This window comes from Dicentrarchus labrax, unplaced genomic scaffold, assembly GCF_905237075.1.
Source record: "Dicentrarchus labrax unplaced genomic scaffold, dlabrax2021, whole genome shotgun sequence".
In the NCBI taxonomy this organism is placed as follows: domain Eukaryota; kingdom Metazoa; phylum Chordata; class Actinopteri; family Moronidae; genus Dicentrarchus; species Dicentrarchus labrax.
The window spans coordinates 9,997,791-10,017,563 of NW_026136703.1; the positions used below are offsets into that span (position 1 = coordinate 9,997,791).

A 19,773-nucleotide genomic window follows, 5' to 3' on the forward strand; every position below is an offset into this window, starting at 1 on the left:
GGTATGCACAATATTTCACGCACACATACCATCAGGTTACGAATACAAAATATGATCATCAAATAATAATTTGGTGATCATATTTATACCCAGCAGTATAAAAAGTACTCAACCCCACCTTCACCAGCCACAAGAAGTGATGCACACTACCATGTTAATGCATCAACAATTATAATCCAATAATATAATATACATTCTGAATAGTACACTTTAACTTTTGGTATATTAAATGCTTATATTTTTGTACCTTTACTTCAATCAGATTTTGAATGCAGGTTATTTTATTCGTAAGAGAGTACTTCTACACTGTGGTATTACTACTTTTACTTAAGTAAAGAGTGTTTCTTACCACTGATGGCTATAAGATCTATACAGATGAATTGTAGATCCACTTAGACACAAACAGTAGTGGAAGTAGTATGCAGTTACTTTACTTAAGTGAAAGTATCAATACCTTAAGTTAAATTGCAGAGGCATCATCAGTAAAATGTACTCCTTATAAATTGTTATTATGTTATATTATTACTGATGCTTTTAGATGTAAGCAAAATGTAAGAATTGTAGCCGGTTGAGGTGGAGCTCATTTTACTTTATGTACTCTCGGGTATATAGGAGTAGTTAAATCTAAATCTATAACAAAGTATCACATTTTATAAGCTGCTCTTATATTTCAGATGAATTTTATTCTAAAAAAGTAATTAGTAACCATAGGGATGTAATAAATGTAATAAAAGTATAACTTAAAATGAAAACACTCAAGTGGAGTGGGGTACAGTACTTGATGTACTGTCCACCTCTGGATCCAAACGTATGCATTACAATACAAACATGTTGACTCATTTTGGCTCTGCTGTGACAAACTTCAGCTATGACCTCACTGTTGTTGTGTGGACAGTATTAACACGCCATTGTGTTACACTGATACTGTGGAGGTGGCTGAAAGAAACCAACAGTGACGTATGCTTTTATCCAAAGAAAATTAAAGTCCTGTGCCCTCTTCCTCTCTTTCCTCACCAGCTACAGGATGGCTACAGCAACAACAACAGCAGCAGCGGCTCCCAGCAGTGTGTGTCCCAGCCAGCCACGCCAGGAGGTGCCCTGCCCGTGCCCTCCCCCCTCTCACCCAGCCCAGCCAGCCTCTCCTCCTACCACGGAGATGACAGCGACAGCATCAGCAGCCCCCCCTGGCCCCTCAAGACCCCCTCCAGTCCTGTAAGAACCAGAAGCTCAAACACTATTCAATGGGTACATGTGTGCATTGACTGAATAGGTCACATATAGACATATTTAACATATAGACACAGAGACCAAACCAGGCAACTAAACCATCAGTGCAACAAGGTGGATTTCCATTTATGGTCAATGATGTCAGTACATGCTGTTTGTTTGATTGATTCATGTATGACTGAAGGATTATTCTGTAATTGCTTGATCAAAAATAGTTTTCAAAAGAAGGCCTTGCTAAACCTAGACTGAAACCATGGTGTCACATGGTTGTGTGGGATTAAACCTTGTCCACAAATTTGAATTTGAGGGATATGAATGTGCTGTGAATGAACTTTGAAGTAAACATGACTGAACTGAACAAAATGCTCTAAAGAAGTGTTTATTTTTGCTTAGTCATTCAACCAAGGACCTACTTCAGAATGTGTAAATATGGGATGAAACTTTAATGATCCCCATGGGAAGAGTGGGTTGTTGTAGCAGAAAACAGCAATAGGATACAGCAAAGAAAAATAAAAAGCAGAATAGATTATATTATAAAATATCCAGTATATACTGTGCGTGAATTCCCCAAATTAGCATTTCTGAGCACGTGTCAGATGTCAAAATGTAGGATATGAATGAAAAGTGTAGAAATAATGCTTTATTATTGTGCATACATGTAGTCTGCCACATATACAGTAGTATACCATTTATTAATATAGCAGAAATGGGAATCAACATGAATGTAGTGCATCAAATCTCACTTGCACATTTATCACCATAACTTTGCTCCTCTTTTTTTCTCTTCTTCACTCACCAGAAACCCAACCCTAACGTTTCCTCCCTCAGTGGGGAGCGAATCACTCGGCTGTTTGAGCTGGGTGTGGAGCCAGAAAGGCGGGGCTGGGTGGAGCGATACCTGACCTTCATGGAGGAGAGGGGCACACCTGTTTCCCAGCTTCCTGCTGTGGGCAAGAAGCCGCTGGACCTCTGGAAGCTTTACATAGCTGTTCGGGAGATCGGAGGCCTCGCCATGGTAACATATAGGGAACACTCGTGATGTTGATACGTTGGGATAATGTTAGAGATTACACAGTTTAAGATAATATTCTGAGCAGAACATACCCATTCATATCATTCTGTCCATGTACATTGGTTATTTAATATTCTCAAGCAATGTGCACTGAAGCAGCAGGGCATATGGTGTACTTGTAGATGTTGAAAGATGTACTCAAGGGATTGAGATACATGAAATCAATCTTGAACAGCCCCCCTCCTGAAAAAGTCAATACATTAAGAGAAAACTCCATGTGTGTTATACCACATGTGATAAAAATGTAAACAATATAAAGCTTTACATACTAATGGTAGCAAGATTAATGGGAAACTAAAAGTATATGGACGAGAAAACTGTTACACATCTCACTCCAAAGCCATGAACATTTTAATGCTGCTATAACAACCTCCCCTCGAAGATTTTGGAACCTGCGGGGATTTGGTCCCATTCAGCCACAATAGCGTAAGTGATGTTGAACAATAAGGCCTGATTCACAGTCAGTGTTCCAGTACCGTTGGATGGTTGTGGTTGAAAAAAGAAATAGCCTTAAAACTGTTGCCACAAAATTGGAAGTGCATTTTGTCTAAAACATAATTATAATGTTTGGTATTAGGATTTTCCATAATGTAATAAGAGGACTGTAGCCCAAACTGTGAAAACAGCCCCAGATTAAGTGGTCAGGGGTGTCCACATACTTTTGGCCATACGAAGTAGTACCTGTTTGTTGTTAGATTAAAAACAGCAATGTGAAAATTATGTGCAATACTCATAAGTGACGTACAGCGTTGTGGTTATAGTAAGCACAAAAACATTAAGTGGCCACCCTTGGAATTGATTATTTTGATTAAATTCAGCAGGCTGTGGTCTCCCATAGTCGAGGCAAAATGACAAGTGTGTGGCTGATGCTACTGGGATACACTATTACATGAGCACATGAGAGAGAACATGTGCACAAAGAGATTATTATTTTTCCTACACTGTCATTGTAATCCATGATCCTCATTTGACTTATTAATGTCTTGTCATCTCCCCAACCACTCAGGTAAACAAAAACAAAAAGTGGCGCGAGCTATCCACCAACCTGAACGTGGGTACATCCAGCAGCTCTGCCAGCTCGCTCAAGAAGCAGTACATCCAGTATCTGTTCGCCTATGAGTGCAAGATGGAGAGGGGAGAAGAGCCGCCAGCAGACAGCAGCAGCAGCAGCAGCAGTAGCATCGCTGGAGGGGACAGCAGGAAGCAGGTCAAGATCCAGCCACCCTCACCTGGTAAGGCCTGATAACAGACCAGTTCGCTGGGTTTTCCTCCATGACACCACTCTCCCATCTGTCGGCAGCCAAACAACAGGTGCTGCTGATCAAACTACAGGTGTCAGGAATCATCAGAGAAACAGTGATCTGTATTCATGGAAATCTAGCATACAACATCACAACCAGGCTTTGCAGCTAAGTCAGAAACCTCCTAGTGATGGTAGCTGAAATATTAGTAGCATGTACAGATTCATAGGGAAGATTAAGGAGCAGGTTGTGTAAGTTTGTTCCCCAGTGTAGGTTTTTTTTTTAATTTTTTTTGGGGGTTTTTTTTTATTGCCTTTTATTGTAGTGACAGCTGAAGATAGACAGGAAAGGGGGGCAGAGAGAGGGGATGACAGGCAGCAAAGGGCCGCAGGTCGGACCCGAACCCTGGGCCGCTGCAGCAAGGACTCAGCCTCGGTACATGGGTCGCCAGCTCCACCCACCGAGCTATCCGGGCGCCCCCCAGTGTAGGTTTTGGTGACAGACGAAGTTGTAGTTTTAAAAGAGTCAACTCATTTGGCCTAAACAAACAACTGCATTTGATTTTGCAGCTAATTAGCTAGGAGGTTAATTTAGCAAAGAAATAAAAAGTAACGTTATTAGTCTGCGCTGTGTTATGTTAGCTGCTGCGCACATTAGATGAATTTGGCAAACATCAACAGTTTCTAAACACAAAATCTGTAAGATTACCAATAGTGACATGATTCACAACGAGCTAAAAGCAAGCTCACTTATTTAACACTTAAAAGACAGAGCTGTGCACCTCCAATACGACTGCCAGAGAGCACACTAAAACACCAACAACAGACTTTCAGATGAATTTTCCATGGCAGTGAAATTACCTGATGTCATATATATTTGTTTCGTTATTTCACCAATAATTAAAACATTGCAATTATATTAAGATTAGACATTGTAGAAGTACAAATCAGACGGGGTCAGTTTACCCAAATTACACCATATTTTTTTAATGTAGAGAGCGACCATGCTTGCAATTCTTTGTTTTAATACCGTCATCTCAAGATCACAAATTAATTTGTTATCCCGAGAAAACAAAAGGCGCATTTTTCAAGATAACAAGATCATCTATAATCTCGTCATTTCAGTCATATTTATGTTTTCTTGAGAGCACATAATTATAGAGAACTCTTCTGGTTCATTTGATCACACCTGATGACTGTCAGGAAGGATTTACAGCTGAACTGAAAAGAATTGTTACCAGAATGTACATGTGAAAATTATTATAAGCTATTCATTTCCTGGCAATGTGATGCAATGCTGACAAAATATATCAGAAGATTGAGATTTATTATACGAGCTCAAAGATCCCTGCAGTGTCCAGATTCTTTTCATACACTTTTTCCTGGCCGCTGGCTCATTTGGGTCAGTATGATGAAATGAATATTAACTGGCCTGTTGCATGGCACTCCTCCATGCATTGTCCATTATGTTGAACCAGTGCTGCAGCTATAATACGCCATGGCACTCCTGATCTCTGATAATAATAGGAAACAACCTTTTGTTTTCTTCTGATAATGGGTTGATTATGTTGTTATCTCGAGAAAAAAAAACATAAAAACAATTGCAAGCAAGAGCCATAGTGTGTACACATGTAGATAGATTTTTTTTATAGTTGTACCTGATGTGAGAGTTTCACCCAAATACAACTGAGGCGAATGGGATTGCACATTTATTTTGACAAACCTCAACAAAACCCACATGGCAAATACCACTAGTGGTAACAGAGAACGTGTTTCTTTTTAATTTGGCTGAACTGACCCATCAACTTACTGCACCGTGGCCAGCCAGTAAATGCAACACTATTATTAAAATAGCATGAAAGAACGCAACATGAATACCTGAACGCACCTTAAAACCCAAGAGAGATGATTGAACATTAACACTGTTTTGATGAGGTGATTCTCAGTTTAATGAAGGTGAGCTAGATCGCCGGTCATACCTCAAACCCGCGACTCACCTTTATTTGATTACAGTGCTTTAGAGGTTAAGTAACATTGTTTTGGTGCAGCACCATAACACAAAGGGTGTTTTTTGTTTGTGGATATTACCTGTTCTCACCGTGTATCTCTGTGCACAATTATGACGTGAGGATCAGAAGAGGAGAGAGAAAGAGTTGGAGCGATATAGAGCGGTAAGGTCACGTCTCTAATTTGCAGCGGAGATGAGAAAAGTGACCCTGGCTTTTAAATAGAACATCAGAGCACTTCACCTGCCTCAGACACTGCAGATTGCTTTTCCTGGTGGGTGGAAAAGAGCACCTGCCTTCATTTGCATGCACATACACAGGCACACACACACACACACACACACGCACACACACACACACACACACACACACACACACACACACACAAACATACATTATATACAGCACACATGAGCCACATACACACATATATAAACACATATGAATGAATTCATGTTCCTTCTTGCTCATGACACTTAATAATTCCGCCCCCTCTCATCTATTCAAGGGGATCTAACGTCAATTTGACAGAATCTCATTTTGTCCACATCAGCTGATGGGACCGTGGTACACATAATCAGACGTAGCTTCTATTGTGAAATACGAAAAGGTCAGTACTTGTGATGTTTGGACCTCCTTTTAGATATGCAGCATTAAACTGAAAAGTGCTTAAGCTGCAACACTTGACTGAAGCAATATCTCCTGCACACTTTTTATATCACCTGCGTATGTGAGAATGGGTGGTCCTCACAAGAGCTGAACCCCTACAGCTAGTACTGTAATACTGTTGCCACGTTAGACAGGACCATAAAAAGCTTTTCTCTACAAAGTATACTGTGCTACAAGTGCTATTTTGAAGTGCAATACAGGTTTGTTATATCCTGGGTTTGCTTTCATTCCTAACATTGTTCTCACCAAGTTAACCGCTGAGATCGGAGAACACAGCGACATCGCTTAAAAGAAAAAGAAAAACAAGCAGTCCTACGATCCAACAGACTTCTTTGAAAGACAAAACAAAGGCAAACTGTAAAATTATTCATTTTTAATTATTAACTGTCTGTTGTAAACCTCCATCACAGTTACCAGATTGACTTCCTGGTTCAGCTTTGATGTATGTATGCTGCAAAAGAATCAGCCATGATCTGTGCAATGAGGCATTATAACTATGGTTGAATCAATCAAATTAGTTTGTATTGTTAACATGATTTTTTCCAATACCACAGAATTGTTGCTCTACTAAAAGTATGACTTAATTTAGTGAATGTGAATGAATAACATCAAAAAAATTTATAAATTGCCTGCTGTGCTGTTTTTAAAATCAAACCTCATTTATCGAGATATCCCAGGAATCCAGGGGAAAGAGGGATATATTCCTGTGAGGTAATAACCTTTAAATCAGAGGAAATCATTCAACCCTAATTATTACTGACATTTCGGGTGCGCTCACTCTCAGTTTTACCTCCCAATAAAGTGGTAAAGATGCAACTTGTTTACAACCTGTATGATTGTCTGAATACTCGTTTCTTGCTTCATCTGACCTCTGTGAAGCAATTTCGCCTAGTTCCCACATATTAGCAATTACTTTGATCAGTGCAATATTATCATCACTGACGGAAATGATGGCCAAAGCTACAAACATAACACCTGAGTAGTAATAAACCAGAAATTCCCTTTAAGACTACATTTAAAGGTGCTTCTTGATGATTGTGTTTGCATTACATTTAAGTGAAATTAATACAAATGTCAGTAATATTTTAAACAAATAGGATTTTAAGACTACATAGGTATACAAAATTATTTGAAAGATGGACACCTATTGTAGTTTAGGTATGGATACATTTGTCTTGAACACATTTTCATTATGTAGACGCCCAGATTCTAAAACTTTGGCTGCTCAGGGTAAATTCTGTAATAAGTGCTGCAGGTTCACAAGCTAGAAAAAGTCCCTTCCATTTCCTGCCTTTGTCTTGATCGGCTGTCTGTGCTATCCTGCTCCAAAGTGCAAGCTGCCCTACTGACACCCTGCCAGCCTATATATAGACTGACAGCCCAATGATGTCACTGAGGGAGTTTGTCCAGCGGGCTGGTGGGGGTGGGGGTGGAGAGGGTGTATGTATGTGTGTGTGTGTGTGTGTGTGTGTGTGTGTTTGTGTGTGTGTAGTAGTAGTAGTAGTAGTGGTGGTGGTGGTGGTGGTAGTGGGGTGTGGGGAGTGATTAATGAGGACTGGAATGTAGAACGTAAACAAAGTCGACCTCGCCGTCACCTTTCATTCACAAAACTGGCTCGGCTGACTGACTTTTTTTTTTCTCCCCCCCCCCCCCTCAACCACTACCACCCCTCTGGATTATGTCACCCGCTGACACACACACACACAGGCTCTGGTGCGCACACACATCAAATGTCAGCCACATGCCTCTTGCACACACACACACACACACACACACACACACACACACACACACACTTTTTTTTCCCTCACTGCCTCCTCTGTCATTCTTTTCTCCCTCTAAATGTGGAGCAGAGGGCACTTGAGTTCACGCTCTCCTCCATCTTCATACCCCCACTGCTCCGTGTTATGTATCCGTCTGCCCGCCTACTCTTTAGGAATGGTGAACCTCTTAACCTCGGCTAACCCCACCATTGTTTGCACTTGTCCACGTGTGTGTGTGTGTGTGTGTGTGTGTGTGTGTGTGTGTGCGCGCGTTCATGTGTATCTGAAGTGGGGATATCCCAATAAGTGAAGAATCCTTAATGCTCACTGCCCCTTCCTTTGCCCCGTCTCTTACCTCTGCTGATCGTCATGGGATAACCATCTCTCCCTGTCTCTCTCTCTTTCCTCTCCGTCTCCTGTGATGTAGAGGCAGGGGGTATCTTTGAATAATTCAGAATTAGCATGAATTTTTAAAGCTTAAGCCTTTCTTTTTTTTTTCCTGTGGAAACGTGCAGTGCAGGGAAAGGCCACTGAGGCTGCTCCAGAGAAAGTCTTCTTACGCTAAATGCTCATTAGGATACTTTCATATTCTCTCTTTCTCTGTCTTTGTCATCTTTTAGCCGGAACAGCCCACATTTTCCATTAAACCTGCTACTGAGAATTTGTATCCCTTGGTTTTATCTGGTTGGGGGTTCTTTGTGTGGTGGGCTCTTGTAGCTCGGCACTCGTATGATTTTCTAGTCATCTGAACCGAGAAATTCACAGAAGTGTGGTGTCATAACAAGAGAGCGCACTCACCCAATTTTAACCCCAGTTTGAGTCTCTGTGTGATGGGATGTATTTTTTCTTGGAGGAGGTCACAAGCTTTCGCAAACCTCCTTGCGTATTAGCTTGCATTTCCCAGAACACTAATGGTAAATGTGTACCCTATATTTTCTTCGAATACATATGTGCCCTGCAGCTAAGCCCTCCACATGAACCCCTCATCAAGTTCATGGCACACCTAAAATAAAAAAAGCTAAACCATCTTCAAACAGCTTCCAAATAAAGAGCTATGCTGTGACCCCCTAAGTGGGCAATTCCCTCTGAGAAATCCTTCTCTTCTCTCTGCTGCGTCCTCTCCTCCTGCCTCCTTTCCCTCCTCTTCCTCTCCTGGTAAGCAGTCTCCTCCTTACTCATCTCCTCTGCCCTGATGTAGGCTGTTTGCTCAAGCTCACTTCTCATGTAGGGTGTCACTGTTAGTGCCCTAAGTCCAAAGTTATCTCTCTAATACAGCACCTTGCTTCAGTGATAGCCCACTATGGCCGTTCTAACTCAGACCAGCTTCAAGATCCTATCTGAGGACAAGCCCTGCGGTCGGAATGTGTTAAGTTTTTTACTGTGAATTTCTTGAATCACCTTGCTATAATAATAATGATAATAAGGATACTTGTGTCTTCCAGCTAATTCCGGCGGCTCCCTCCAAGGCCCACAGACACCACAGTCCTCTGGCAGCAGCTCTACGGCGGAGGCAGCAGGGGATCTGAAACCCCCGACACCTGCCACCACCCCACTGGGACAGGTCACACCGCTACCCCCCAACAGGTACCACACAGGCATACTGCACCATAACACTACTACTACAGTGGTGCTACTGCTCACAGTGATAATGCTTCTTTTATTACTACTGCAACCACTACTGTTACTTCTTACATTGATTACTGCCTAGACTACTCTACTACTACTAGAGTTGTAGCAGTAGTTCCTTATTTTCTACGATTAATGGACTTTTTAAAAACAAGTAACAGTGTGATATTCATGTCAGTCAGCACATATTGTACCTTATGTGACAACAAGGAGGCTGTTGGTGATGGTATAAACCTAAACTGTGAATATTGTTTCATAATTAGATCAAAATCAGGATCAGAAATACTTAGTTGATCCCCGGGGGGAATTTGTTTTATAAAAAACAACTACAGTGTAGTGAAGCAGGATTTAACTAAAGGTACATGTGTACAGTTATGATCAGATGCATTCCCATTGTCCATAGAAGCAGATGTTTAAGTTTTTAGGTGAGATTGAAGAAAAAATCCATATAATGTTTTCTAGCTCTTTACAGGCTTTTACTTTTTTGTAAAGTGTTCCTCATCTCTGCTGATTTTTTGTTGTATGAAAAGGATGGGAGCCTTTTTTTTGTGGCAGATTTTATTTGCAGCCTGGGAGAGCCGACAGAGTTCTTTGTTTGCTTTGTGTGTGATATTATGTGTGAGTTGTATTCTTGTCTAACAAGTGTTGTTCTACCACTGCAGTGGTTTATTTAGTGCCTTTGAAGCCCATGTTGGCAGGGCCCTTGTATGTGCAAGACACAAATAAATGTAGAAAATGACAACAGGGATAGAAAGTAACTAAATACATGAACTTAAGTACTATACTTGTTTTTTTTATACTTTCCCCTCCATTACATGTATTTTTTATTTATTATAGCTACTATTAAGATTAAGGTTTTGTAAACAAACTATATTATGTGTTAGAAAATAGGATACATTATGATGGATTATGCTTGACAGTATATAAAGGCATTAAAATTAGCTTTAACAAGCTACAACATAAAGTGCTGGATACAGGTCTACAGAAACCCATCTGTAAAACTAATCCAATAATATAATAACACACTGACAGGGGTCATTTTGCATAAGTAGTACTTCTACTTTTAATATGTTAAGTGCATTTTGCTGCTAATATTTCTCCACTTTTACAAGTAAGAAATATTTTTCAAAAATAAAAGCATTGCGTTTACATAAAATTCCTTCCCTCCATCGCTCTCCCTCCTCTCCCTTCTCTCTCCTCCATGTCCCTCCCTCCCTCCTCGCCTTGTCCAGGAGCAGTGTGAGCGTACAAGACCCCTTCTCGGAGGTGAGCGATCCGGCCTTCCAGAAGCGTGCTACATCCCTGCCCCCCTCAGCTCCTTACCAGCAGGGCCTCAGCATGCCTGACATGATGATGAGGATGCAGTACGACACCAAGGACCCCTTTGCTGGGATGAGGAAGAGTGAGTCAGGCACATGCTGTGACACCCTTTCACCTAAACACAGAGACCTAGACCCGTTTCCCCAATTTCACAGAATATTCTCAGACTTATGTGAATAGACTGTTTTTTGCTGTATTGCAACTAACAGAGAAAATCGTTCAAACTATCAACTATTTTGTCATATGAACTTACTTACATACACTTACATTAGTCTGTAAATGAAGATATTTAAATTTAAAACTTTATATTAACTTACTTGGCTGTTTGTCAAAATGACTCATGTATCCCAAAGCCATTGTTCTTTCGTCTATCTCGTTGGTCTAATTCATTGTCTAGTCACCATGTCGTCTTAGATCAGGACAGATGTGTCTGTGTGTGTGTGTGTGTGTTTTACTACTAGAACTATGAAAGGAGATGAGAACTGTTTGTTACGCCACACATACCTTTATCGAAAAACACACCAGCTCGTCTGATGTTCTTGTAGCTTAGCCTTCTTCTCATCCTAACTTTGTTCATCCTTTTCATCCTCCTCGTTTTCAACCTTTCATCCTTTCCATCCTGCTGAGAAGCACCTGTTTTGACCATCTCATGTGGTTTAGTTTTCAGAACAAACAGTAGTTTTAGAAAGGATAGCGGCTCCTCTGAAGGCTGAAGAGAATGGAGTCTGAATGAATAATATGGTGGATGTTAGCTGCATAACAACAGTTGCAGCCTCAGAACAATAGGTTTAATCATGGAAATGTGCTGAATATTCATAGAGGAAGGCTGCCACCTGGTGGTCAGCAGAAAATATGGTTCATGCATTTAGAAGTAAAGCAAGTTTAAGCCTCTGTTGTATGTATGTATGTATGTATGTTGTATTATGTATGATTTTTTTAGTTAGTTAATCCCTGTTAAAATCTCTATTCCATTTTGTTCACGTTATCTAAATTCACTCACTGTCATATAAGATAATCTAAGATGCATTTGACTCATTTGCAGTGGCAGGAGCTGATCCCTACATGCCAGGCCAGATGCCCGGTGGTGGTATGCAGGAAATGTACGGTCGACCCCCATCGGCCTTGAGCATGAGCCAACGGCCGCAGTATCCATACGGGCCAGGCTATGACAGGAGGTAGGCTCTCCAATTACCAGAAGAGGACCTGTTACTTCTTATATTTCTTATATTTATTTCTTGGACATTTCCCTAACATGGCACATAAGTCCTACTGTGGTATTTTTATTTATTGTATGAACCTTCCTATTATGGGCAACATGGAGCATATGTGGTGTATGTGTCAGAATCATAAAGACTCTTCTGTTGTTTGATCCGCAGACCGGACCATGTCATGGGGATGGAGGGGAGCATGGGTCCCCCTGGGAGTCAGAACAACATGGGACCTTCTAACAGTGAGGGCAGCATGTACTCTCCCAGTAGATATCCTTCACAGCAGAGGTCAGCACCAGTGTGTGTGTGTGTGTGTGTGTGTGTGTGTGTGTGTGTGTAGTGGATTACACTTGTATAGACAAAACAATAGCAAGATGATATGTCTTCAGTGAGTGATATATTCATCCTCTTTTCCCGTCTGTTGCGTTTCAGACATGATGGCTACGGCCAGCAGTATCCCGGCATGCCATATGGGATGCATCCATCTGGGATGTACCCACAGCAACAGGTGAGAGAGAGCTCCTTTGTATGTAGTCAGTACTGTTTATCTCTAACTGTAAGATGCAAATACAGTAGTTTTACTGTGTTCACTGAGACTTCATGTATTGAAGGTATAAGACAGCCTACAGCTCCAGAGCCACATGCAGCACCAGTGGCTCCCTGTGGCTTTGACAAAATATTAGATTGAAATAAATAACTGTTACGTACTGGTTATTTTTTAACATTTTCATTCATCATATTTGCAGCCCTAAAGTAATTCTTAGATTCTCCAATTGTAAAAATGTGCAGCCTTTACAAATAAAAAGGGAAAATAGAGAATTAAATAATGCATGCGCAGAATTGTTTGCTGTGGTTTAACTGTATGAGAAATTAGCATCATGGCTCAGACAGATTTTTCATTCTTTTTTGGGCCAAAAACTGCTCTTTTGATAGTAAAGATTACTGACCCCGGGGTTTGACCAATTTTGAGAAGCAAATGTCCAAAGATTGTCACAGTTTGACCAACAGATAATGTACTGTATGAGTAAAACACTGAGTAATATATATCTTCTAATAAGGCATTTCAACCTAATTTAGTAAAATTACTAGTTTTTGTTTTATCACCTCCTTACTTCTTATGTTCCATTTTCCTATGATAGAAAGGGGGCAGCGATTTTCAGATTCTCTCCATAAAGTAAAATAAGCTTGACTTTGCTTAAGCAGTCAGCATGTTCAAGGATAGGCTTAATCAGTAGTCCATGGACCGTGTGCACCATCAGTTAAATAAGTAACAAAACTGTCTTTTTAACCGAGACACTAACCTACACCACAGTTAGTTAGAGCACAAACTACACAAGACAAAAGACAAAAAATAAACAACAAAATAACCAAAGAACCAAAATACCACAGATGAAACAAAAGCAGAGCATCCTCTCCACAGTGTTCGCAACATGAAAGATTCAAAAGTCCATCAGCAAAGCACCAGTTCTTGTGATCAAACCTGGATACAAAAGTTAAGTCCCTGTGGCAAAAACTAGAGCCCACTCATTCCACCTGTATGTTAATACATTGAAGAACTTCATAATATGAATTAAACATGAGACATGCTTCCAAAAAGCAAATAAATTCCCATATAAGTATACTTATGTCTTGTTTTCTCCTTTTATAAAAGACAAAAAGTGATTCCAGACAAGCAAATGGGATTGTTCATGCTTCGGCTGATTGGCTATCATTAATTCAAAAGATGCACTTTGTCATTAGCTTAACCCACACTCAGGTCTAACTTGGCTTTTCCAGTTACAGAGAGAAAGAGTACTTCTTAAATTGATCTTACCATTTTAGAAACATTCTGAACTGAGTTAAACCCATACCATAATCATAACCATAAATAATTTAAATAATACCTTGGGTTGAAAACTCATGAAAGTCACATACCCCCCTCTCTCCATACATAAAAAACGTACATAGACATTTCAGGTACAGTATATACAGATATTTAAAAAAACAAACATGTATTTGCTCTAAGGACTGAAAACGTATTCACCAAGCTCATTCATTTTGAGTCATGTAGATATGGAAGGGCACAGTCAGCCTTGTATTTGCTATTCTTACACTTGATGCACCCTGGCTGACTCTGACTCCTACCAAGCCTCTACTATAAGCCATATTTTACAATAAATATAAATATAAATATAAATACATTTTTTTCGAAATGTTTTGTCATTAGTGAAAATGTAATTCAGTTATTTATTTTTGTTGTAATATTCACTTTAATGTTGTTTCTTGGTTTTTATTCCAACTACTCTTTTTGTGCTGCACCTTTGAATAAAAGGTGCTACACAAATAAGGTCATGACTATTGTTATTAATATTATTATTCATAACATTACAGAAGCAGTGGAATGATCAGAATGAATCTGCCATGTCTGTGTGTTTTACTAATAAAAAACAAATCACTAACTATCCACACCCTTGCTTCAGCAGGGCTACAAACGGCCCATGGACGGCATGTATGGCCCCCCACCCAAGAGACACGAGAGCGACATGTACGCGATGCAGTACGCCAACCAGCAGCCGGACATGTACAACCACTACGGTGGTGGGTACTCGGGCCCTGAACACAGACCCATCCAGGGACAGTTCCCCTTCCCCTACCCCCGAGACCGCATGGCCCCCTCAGGTCAGAGCCAGCACACTATGATGGGTGGGGGGCCCACTCCTAACCATGCTAATGATGGCCCCAACATGTGGCCATCGAGGACAGAACTTGGCTATCCCTACCCCAACAGACAGGGGCCGCCATCGCAAATGCCCCCTTATGGCTCCATCGGTAGAGATGACATGGACGGGCGGCCCGGACAGGAGCAGTGGCACCGCCAGTCTCCCTACATGTCATCATCGGGGGGCATGCAGACCCTGTCTTCACGCCAGCCATCTTCTTATTCCAACTCGCCATCCATGGCCAACCACCTGCCCAGAGCACCAAGCCCAGGGGCCTTCCAGCGCTCCATGGACTCTAGGATGTCACCCAGCAAAGCACCATTCATGTCCCCCATGAAGATGCCCAAGCCTGGGATGGTGATGATGGGCTCACAGGGCAGTGGACCCCTTGGTCAATTTCCTCCAAACCTGAGGAGGGACCTCAACTACCCACCAGGATCAGTGGAGGCCACCATGCCGATTCTTAAGCCCAGACGAAAGCTCAACTCCAAGGACACTGGTGAGATGCAGCTCCATTATTTCAGTGATTACAGTTTTGAATAGGGCTGTAAGGTGGATGGGTTGGTGAGGCTCTTTGAACGATGCACTGCTGATTATTTAAATCTAGCTGTGCATTTAGCTTGAGAAGTTGTGGATTTACAATATTTTCATGCTCTGTGAAACATCATTTTATCTCTGCCTTAAATGTACAGCTAAATCTAATTTTCAGGTAGAACTGGCAGGACCTGAGGGAAATTTTATGAAAGGAATTACACTGATATACTCAGTTCAACGTCCCTTTTATCATTTGGATAATGTCTGATCACCCTTTTTTCCCCCAAAATCCCCCTGTTTTAATCCCAGGAACGCCCGAGGCCTGGCGCGTGATGATGTCTCTGAAGTCTGGGCTCTTGGCAGAGAGCACATGGGCTTTAGACACCATCAACATCCTACTGTACGATGACAGCACTGTGGCCTCCTTTAACCTCTCCCAGGTAATTTATTGACTGCTGACTGACAGATTAATTTAGCCCGCTAGAGCATGCTGTGTCAGTATGACATAACAGTGTGTGTCTTTAAACCTGATCTTCTAGATTAACCTTTTTTTTATTGTAGTTAGGAGGGGGAAATAACTTGCTAATGTAATCCAAAGGATTCAAGATATTGAAAGAAAAATGCTCTCCCTAGATAGTAAATGTTGGCTAGCATTCACCATCTGAGACTACTTTGGCAACACGTCTGATTTCCTTCTGCTTAAATTGTTGAGATTTATTTTCTCTTTGTCCGACCAGTTGCCTGGATTCCTCGAGCTGATTGTGGAGTACTTCCGCCGTTTCCTCATCGAGATCTTTGGCATCCTAGAAGAGCTTGAGGTAGGGACCGTGGCTCAGAAAAGCCTTTTGGACCCTGCTTCTAGCCAGAAGGAAGAAGCCATCCCTGACCAGGAGACAGACTCAACTGTCCAACCTGAACCTGAGTCCACTCTGGCAGCAGAGACGCAGGTGGAGCAAGTGGGAGACATCATGGAGGAATCTGTACCAGCCACTGCAGAGCCAGAGTCAGTGGAGGTTAACAGTGAGAAGGAGGACTCAAAGGTGAGCGTAAAGAAGGAGGAAAAAGAAGAGGACAGAGAGAGCGATGAACAAGAAGAAGAGAGTGAAACAGGAGCAGAGAGTAAAAAGGAGTGTGTCGAACAGCCTGTCGCTGACCTAGAACCTAAACCTAAACAAGCCAGTAAATATGATAAGCTCCCCATCAAGATTGTCCACAAAGAGGACCTGATTGAAGACATGACAGAGCACTTAGGATACGTCACTGAGTTCACCAGCGGGTTGCTCCACTGGCAGGCTGGTGGCGGAGATTCCACAGCACACATTCAAACACAATTTGAACCTCGGAGTGAGCCACCTGCCAGGGCTGATGAAAAGACGAGAAAAGAAAACAAAGAGGAAAACCAGGTGGACGATGGGAAGAAACAACCACTGAAACATATCACTGCTACTATCGATGATGTTCTGTGTGCTCGGGTTGACGCCCTTTCTTATGCCCACCCTGCACGCTCCTTGCCATCCTACCCCTTCAGGGTGCATTCGGATGGCGAGCAGGACCACATAACCTTGCTGGAGGATGAGCCTCGCTGCCTGGACGAGGCCCCATTCTCCACAGCCTCTGCCTGGCAGGACTCGCTGGCCAAGCGGTGCCTCTGCGTCTCCAACATCGTCCGGAGTCTGTCCTTTATCCCGGGGAACGACTTGGATATGTCACGCCACCCTTCTCTGGTTCTTCTTCTGGGCAGGCTGCTCCTGCTGCACCACCAGCACCCGGAGAGGAACAGGTCGCCCCCTAGCTACCAGAGGGACGAGCAGCAGGAGCGGGGGCTGTCGAGTAGCAAAGAGGAGTGGTGGTGGGAGTGTCTGTGTCTGCTCAGGGAGAATGCCATGGTCACTCTTGCCAACATCTCGGGTCAGCTGGATCTCTCCACCTATCCGGACACTATCTGCCTCCCCATCTTGGATGGCATTCTCCACTGGATGGTGTGCCCTTCAGCTGAAGCCCAGGACCCCTTCCCTTCAGCAGCACCCCACTCCCAGCTCACTCCTCAGAGACTGGTGCTGGAGTGCCTCTGCAAGCTGAGCATACTGGGAGGCAACGTGGACCTCCTGCTAGCTACGCCGCCTTTCAGCCGACAGGAGAAACTCTTCACTGTCTTGGTCCGCTACGTGGGTCAGAGGAAGGCCCAGGTGTACAGGGAGATGGCAGTGGCTGTTCTCTCCCACCTGGCGCAAGGAGACCCCACAGCGGCACGTGCCATAGCCATGCAGAAGGGTAGCGTGGGTAATTTGGTTGGCTTCTTGGAGGATGGTGTTAGCATGGCGCAGTACCAGCAGAACCCACACAGCTTGCTGCACATGGGGCACCCCCCTATGGACCCACCGAGCATAAACATGATGTGCAGAGCAGCTAAAGGCCTGTTGGCTATGGCTAAAGTGGAGGAGAACAAGAGAGAGTTTGTGCTATACGAAAGCAGATTATTAGACATCTCCATTTCCTCGGTGCTCAATGCGGGAGTGGTGGCTATTATTTGCCAAGTTCTCTTTCACTTAGGGAAATCATGACAAGAGGAGAGGCAGGACTTGCACGACAGACGCTAAGGCAGACAAGATATTTCTGTGGTTTTCTATTTTTATTTATCAAAATGACAGAAAATGTTTGTTTTTTTTAAAGAAATATCCACATAAACAAAATATCTCTATATATGTATAGCTTCTGGGCCCTGTTAAAAAACTGGGGTTTGGGATTTGAAAGCTCATTTTAATACAAATATTTAATACCTGCTGGTGTTGGATTGCTTAATAATGTTTGATATTTTGTTTGGCATTTGTTTTTTGTTTGTTTACTTTTTCAGCCAAAGCTGCCACCAGATTTTGGTGCTGAATTACGTGGTTCCTTTTGAGTCGATGAGTTGTCAAGATGTTTTTCAGTTTTATAAATGCTAATATACTCATCAACATTTTGTTAATGGAGAGTATTTATTTAAAATGTGACACTGTACAGCAGTTTGAACTTTTTTGCCAACACTTGTGGGGGGAAAAAAACACTGACTTTTTAAATTGAAATGTATATGTCTCCATCGCTGGAAGATAAATTGTGCAATAGGACTAGAGCAAGTTGTCCCTTTTTTGAGAACATGATGTAAATCTTTAAAGACACCTGCAGTGTGTGCTTTAGGCCACGAGGAGGCAGCATTGCACCAGCCAATCAACACGAGAGAAGAGCGTCTGTCAAAAGAAGTGTCTAATTTATCAATCATAGCCTCAACGACTTTCACAGATGAACTTTGTGTTTCCTAAGCACTTGTGTTATGTCTGTATTTTTTCATCACTGTGTATATAAACCGTTGTACAATGGACGCACATGATTCTTTCAGTCTCAATCAAGCATAGCAAGAGATGGGACTTTCTGACTATTATAACAAATGCTTTTATTGTTGGTAAAATTTGTTATTGTTATTATACATATTTTGTTAAAGGGGTCAAATATTTGAACATGGCAGATGTAACTGATGTTTCAATGTAAAAATTCCTGTATGCATTGTATTATAGCTGAGAAAACAATCGCTTTGGTAATCAAATGTGGAAGTGCCAGGGTGAGAGGATATCTAGGCGAGGTTACACAAGAAAACTGAACACATTTCTGTTCGTTACTGTCCTCCATTCATGTCAATGGGCATATTTTTGAATCTAGATAATGCTCGAAAAGAAACGTGTGAAAAGAACCTTCAAAATGTCCTGAAAGCTCATTGTAAAATTTGCCTTTTTTTCGTATGACTCTATGTCTCTCTTTTATTCAGTATACACATTTATACTCTGTGCTGCACATGTCACAAATAAATGTACGATGAACATCGTTAAGCACCGGAGACGTTGCATTATGTCCAGACAATCTTAGGCCAATAAAACAAACATCAACTGCTTACATGGACTGCCTTTTATTGATTTAATTCAAAAAATATGTGATCACAGTCAGAACAGAATCCCCCAGCCTTACAGTGAAATGATACAATCACTGAAATGCTCCAGAGTATGGTGGACCTGATTGTTTTCTGTCACAGTGTTTGCTTTAGGTGAATATTTCAGCTTAAAGCAGCAACAAGGAACTTTCATTTTGTGTTGATTCTGGTGGCCCCTGTGGACAACACCGGCAGTATTTCCCCCGCCTTGTTTTATTGATTTCAAGCGAAATCCACCCGAATCTGCCCCGGTGGCAGGCTTTAGAATTAACCAATCTTTTCACTTCTCACTGGTCTTCTGTGCTTATGTAGGTCATATTGAAGCATCAGTATAAACTGAGATTGTTTCATACACAGTTAAAAACTCCTTGTAATAGGTTTAGGTAAAGATGGAGGCTATTCAGATATTACTCACTGGTCACTGATGTATATTCGTAATTCATAAATTCATAAT

The 19,773-nt window shown here is 41.8% G+C and overlaps 1 protein-coding gene and 1 long non-coding RNA gene across 7 annotated transcripts in view; one reads left to right on the plus strand and one right to left on the minus strand.

Moving 5' to 3' along the window:
- LOC127358496 (AT-rich interactive domain-containing protein 1B) overlaps positions 1 to 19,285 on the plus strand; it is a 174,110-nt gene extending 154,825 nt beyond the window's left edge. For 4 of the 6 annotated variants that reach the window (XM_051391654.1, XM_051391639.1, XM_051391652.1 and 1 more), the window contains 11 exons: positions 1,018 to 1,212; positions 2,027 to 2,242; positions 3,306 to 3,531; positions 9,420 to 9,561; positions 10,836 to 11,005; positions 11,966 to 12,098; positions 12,300 to 12,419; positions 12,564 to 12,639; positions 14,591 to 15,329; positions 15,674 to 15,804; positions 16,102 to 19,285. In XM_051391654.1, the coding sequence (XP_051247614.1) occupies positions 1,018 to 1,212; positions 2,027 to 2,242; positions 3,306 to 3,531; positions 9,420 to 9,561; positions 10,836 to 11,005; positions 11,966 to 12,098; positions 12,300 to 12,419; positions 12,564 to 12,639; positions 14,591 to 15,329; positions 15,674 to 15,804; positions 16,102 to 17,925 (3,972 nt within the window). In that variant the 3' untranslated portion in view covers positions 17,926 to 19,285. The remainder of the gene's footprint in view (positions 1 to 1,017; positions 1,213 to 2,026; positions 2,243 to 3,305; positions 3,532 to 9,419; positions 9,562 to 10,835; positions 11,006 to 11,965; positions 12,099 to 12,299; positions 12,420 to 12,563; positions 12,640 to 14,590; positions 15,330 to 15,673; positions 15,805 to 16,101) is intronic. The other 2 variants (XM_051391649.1, XM_051391660.1) reach the window with 1 other exon arrangement.
- On the minus strand, positions 10,639 to 11,947 carry LOC127358689 (uncharacterized). Its single transcript, XR_007882500.1, has 2 exons — positions 11,428 to 11,947; positions 10,639 to 10,990 (listed from the first exon to the last, which is right to left on the minus strand). It is a non-coding gene; the product is annotated as an uncharacterized LOC127358689 (long non-coding RNA).
- Positions 19,286 to 19,773: the final 488 nt, after the last annotated feature.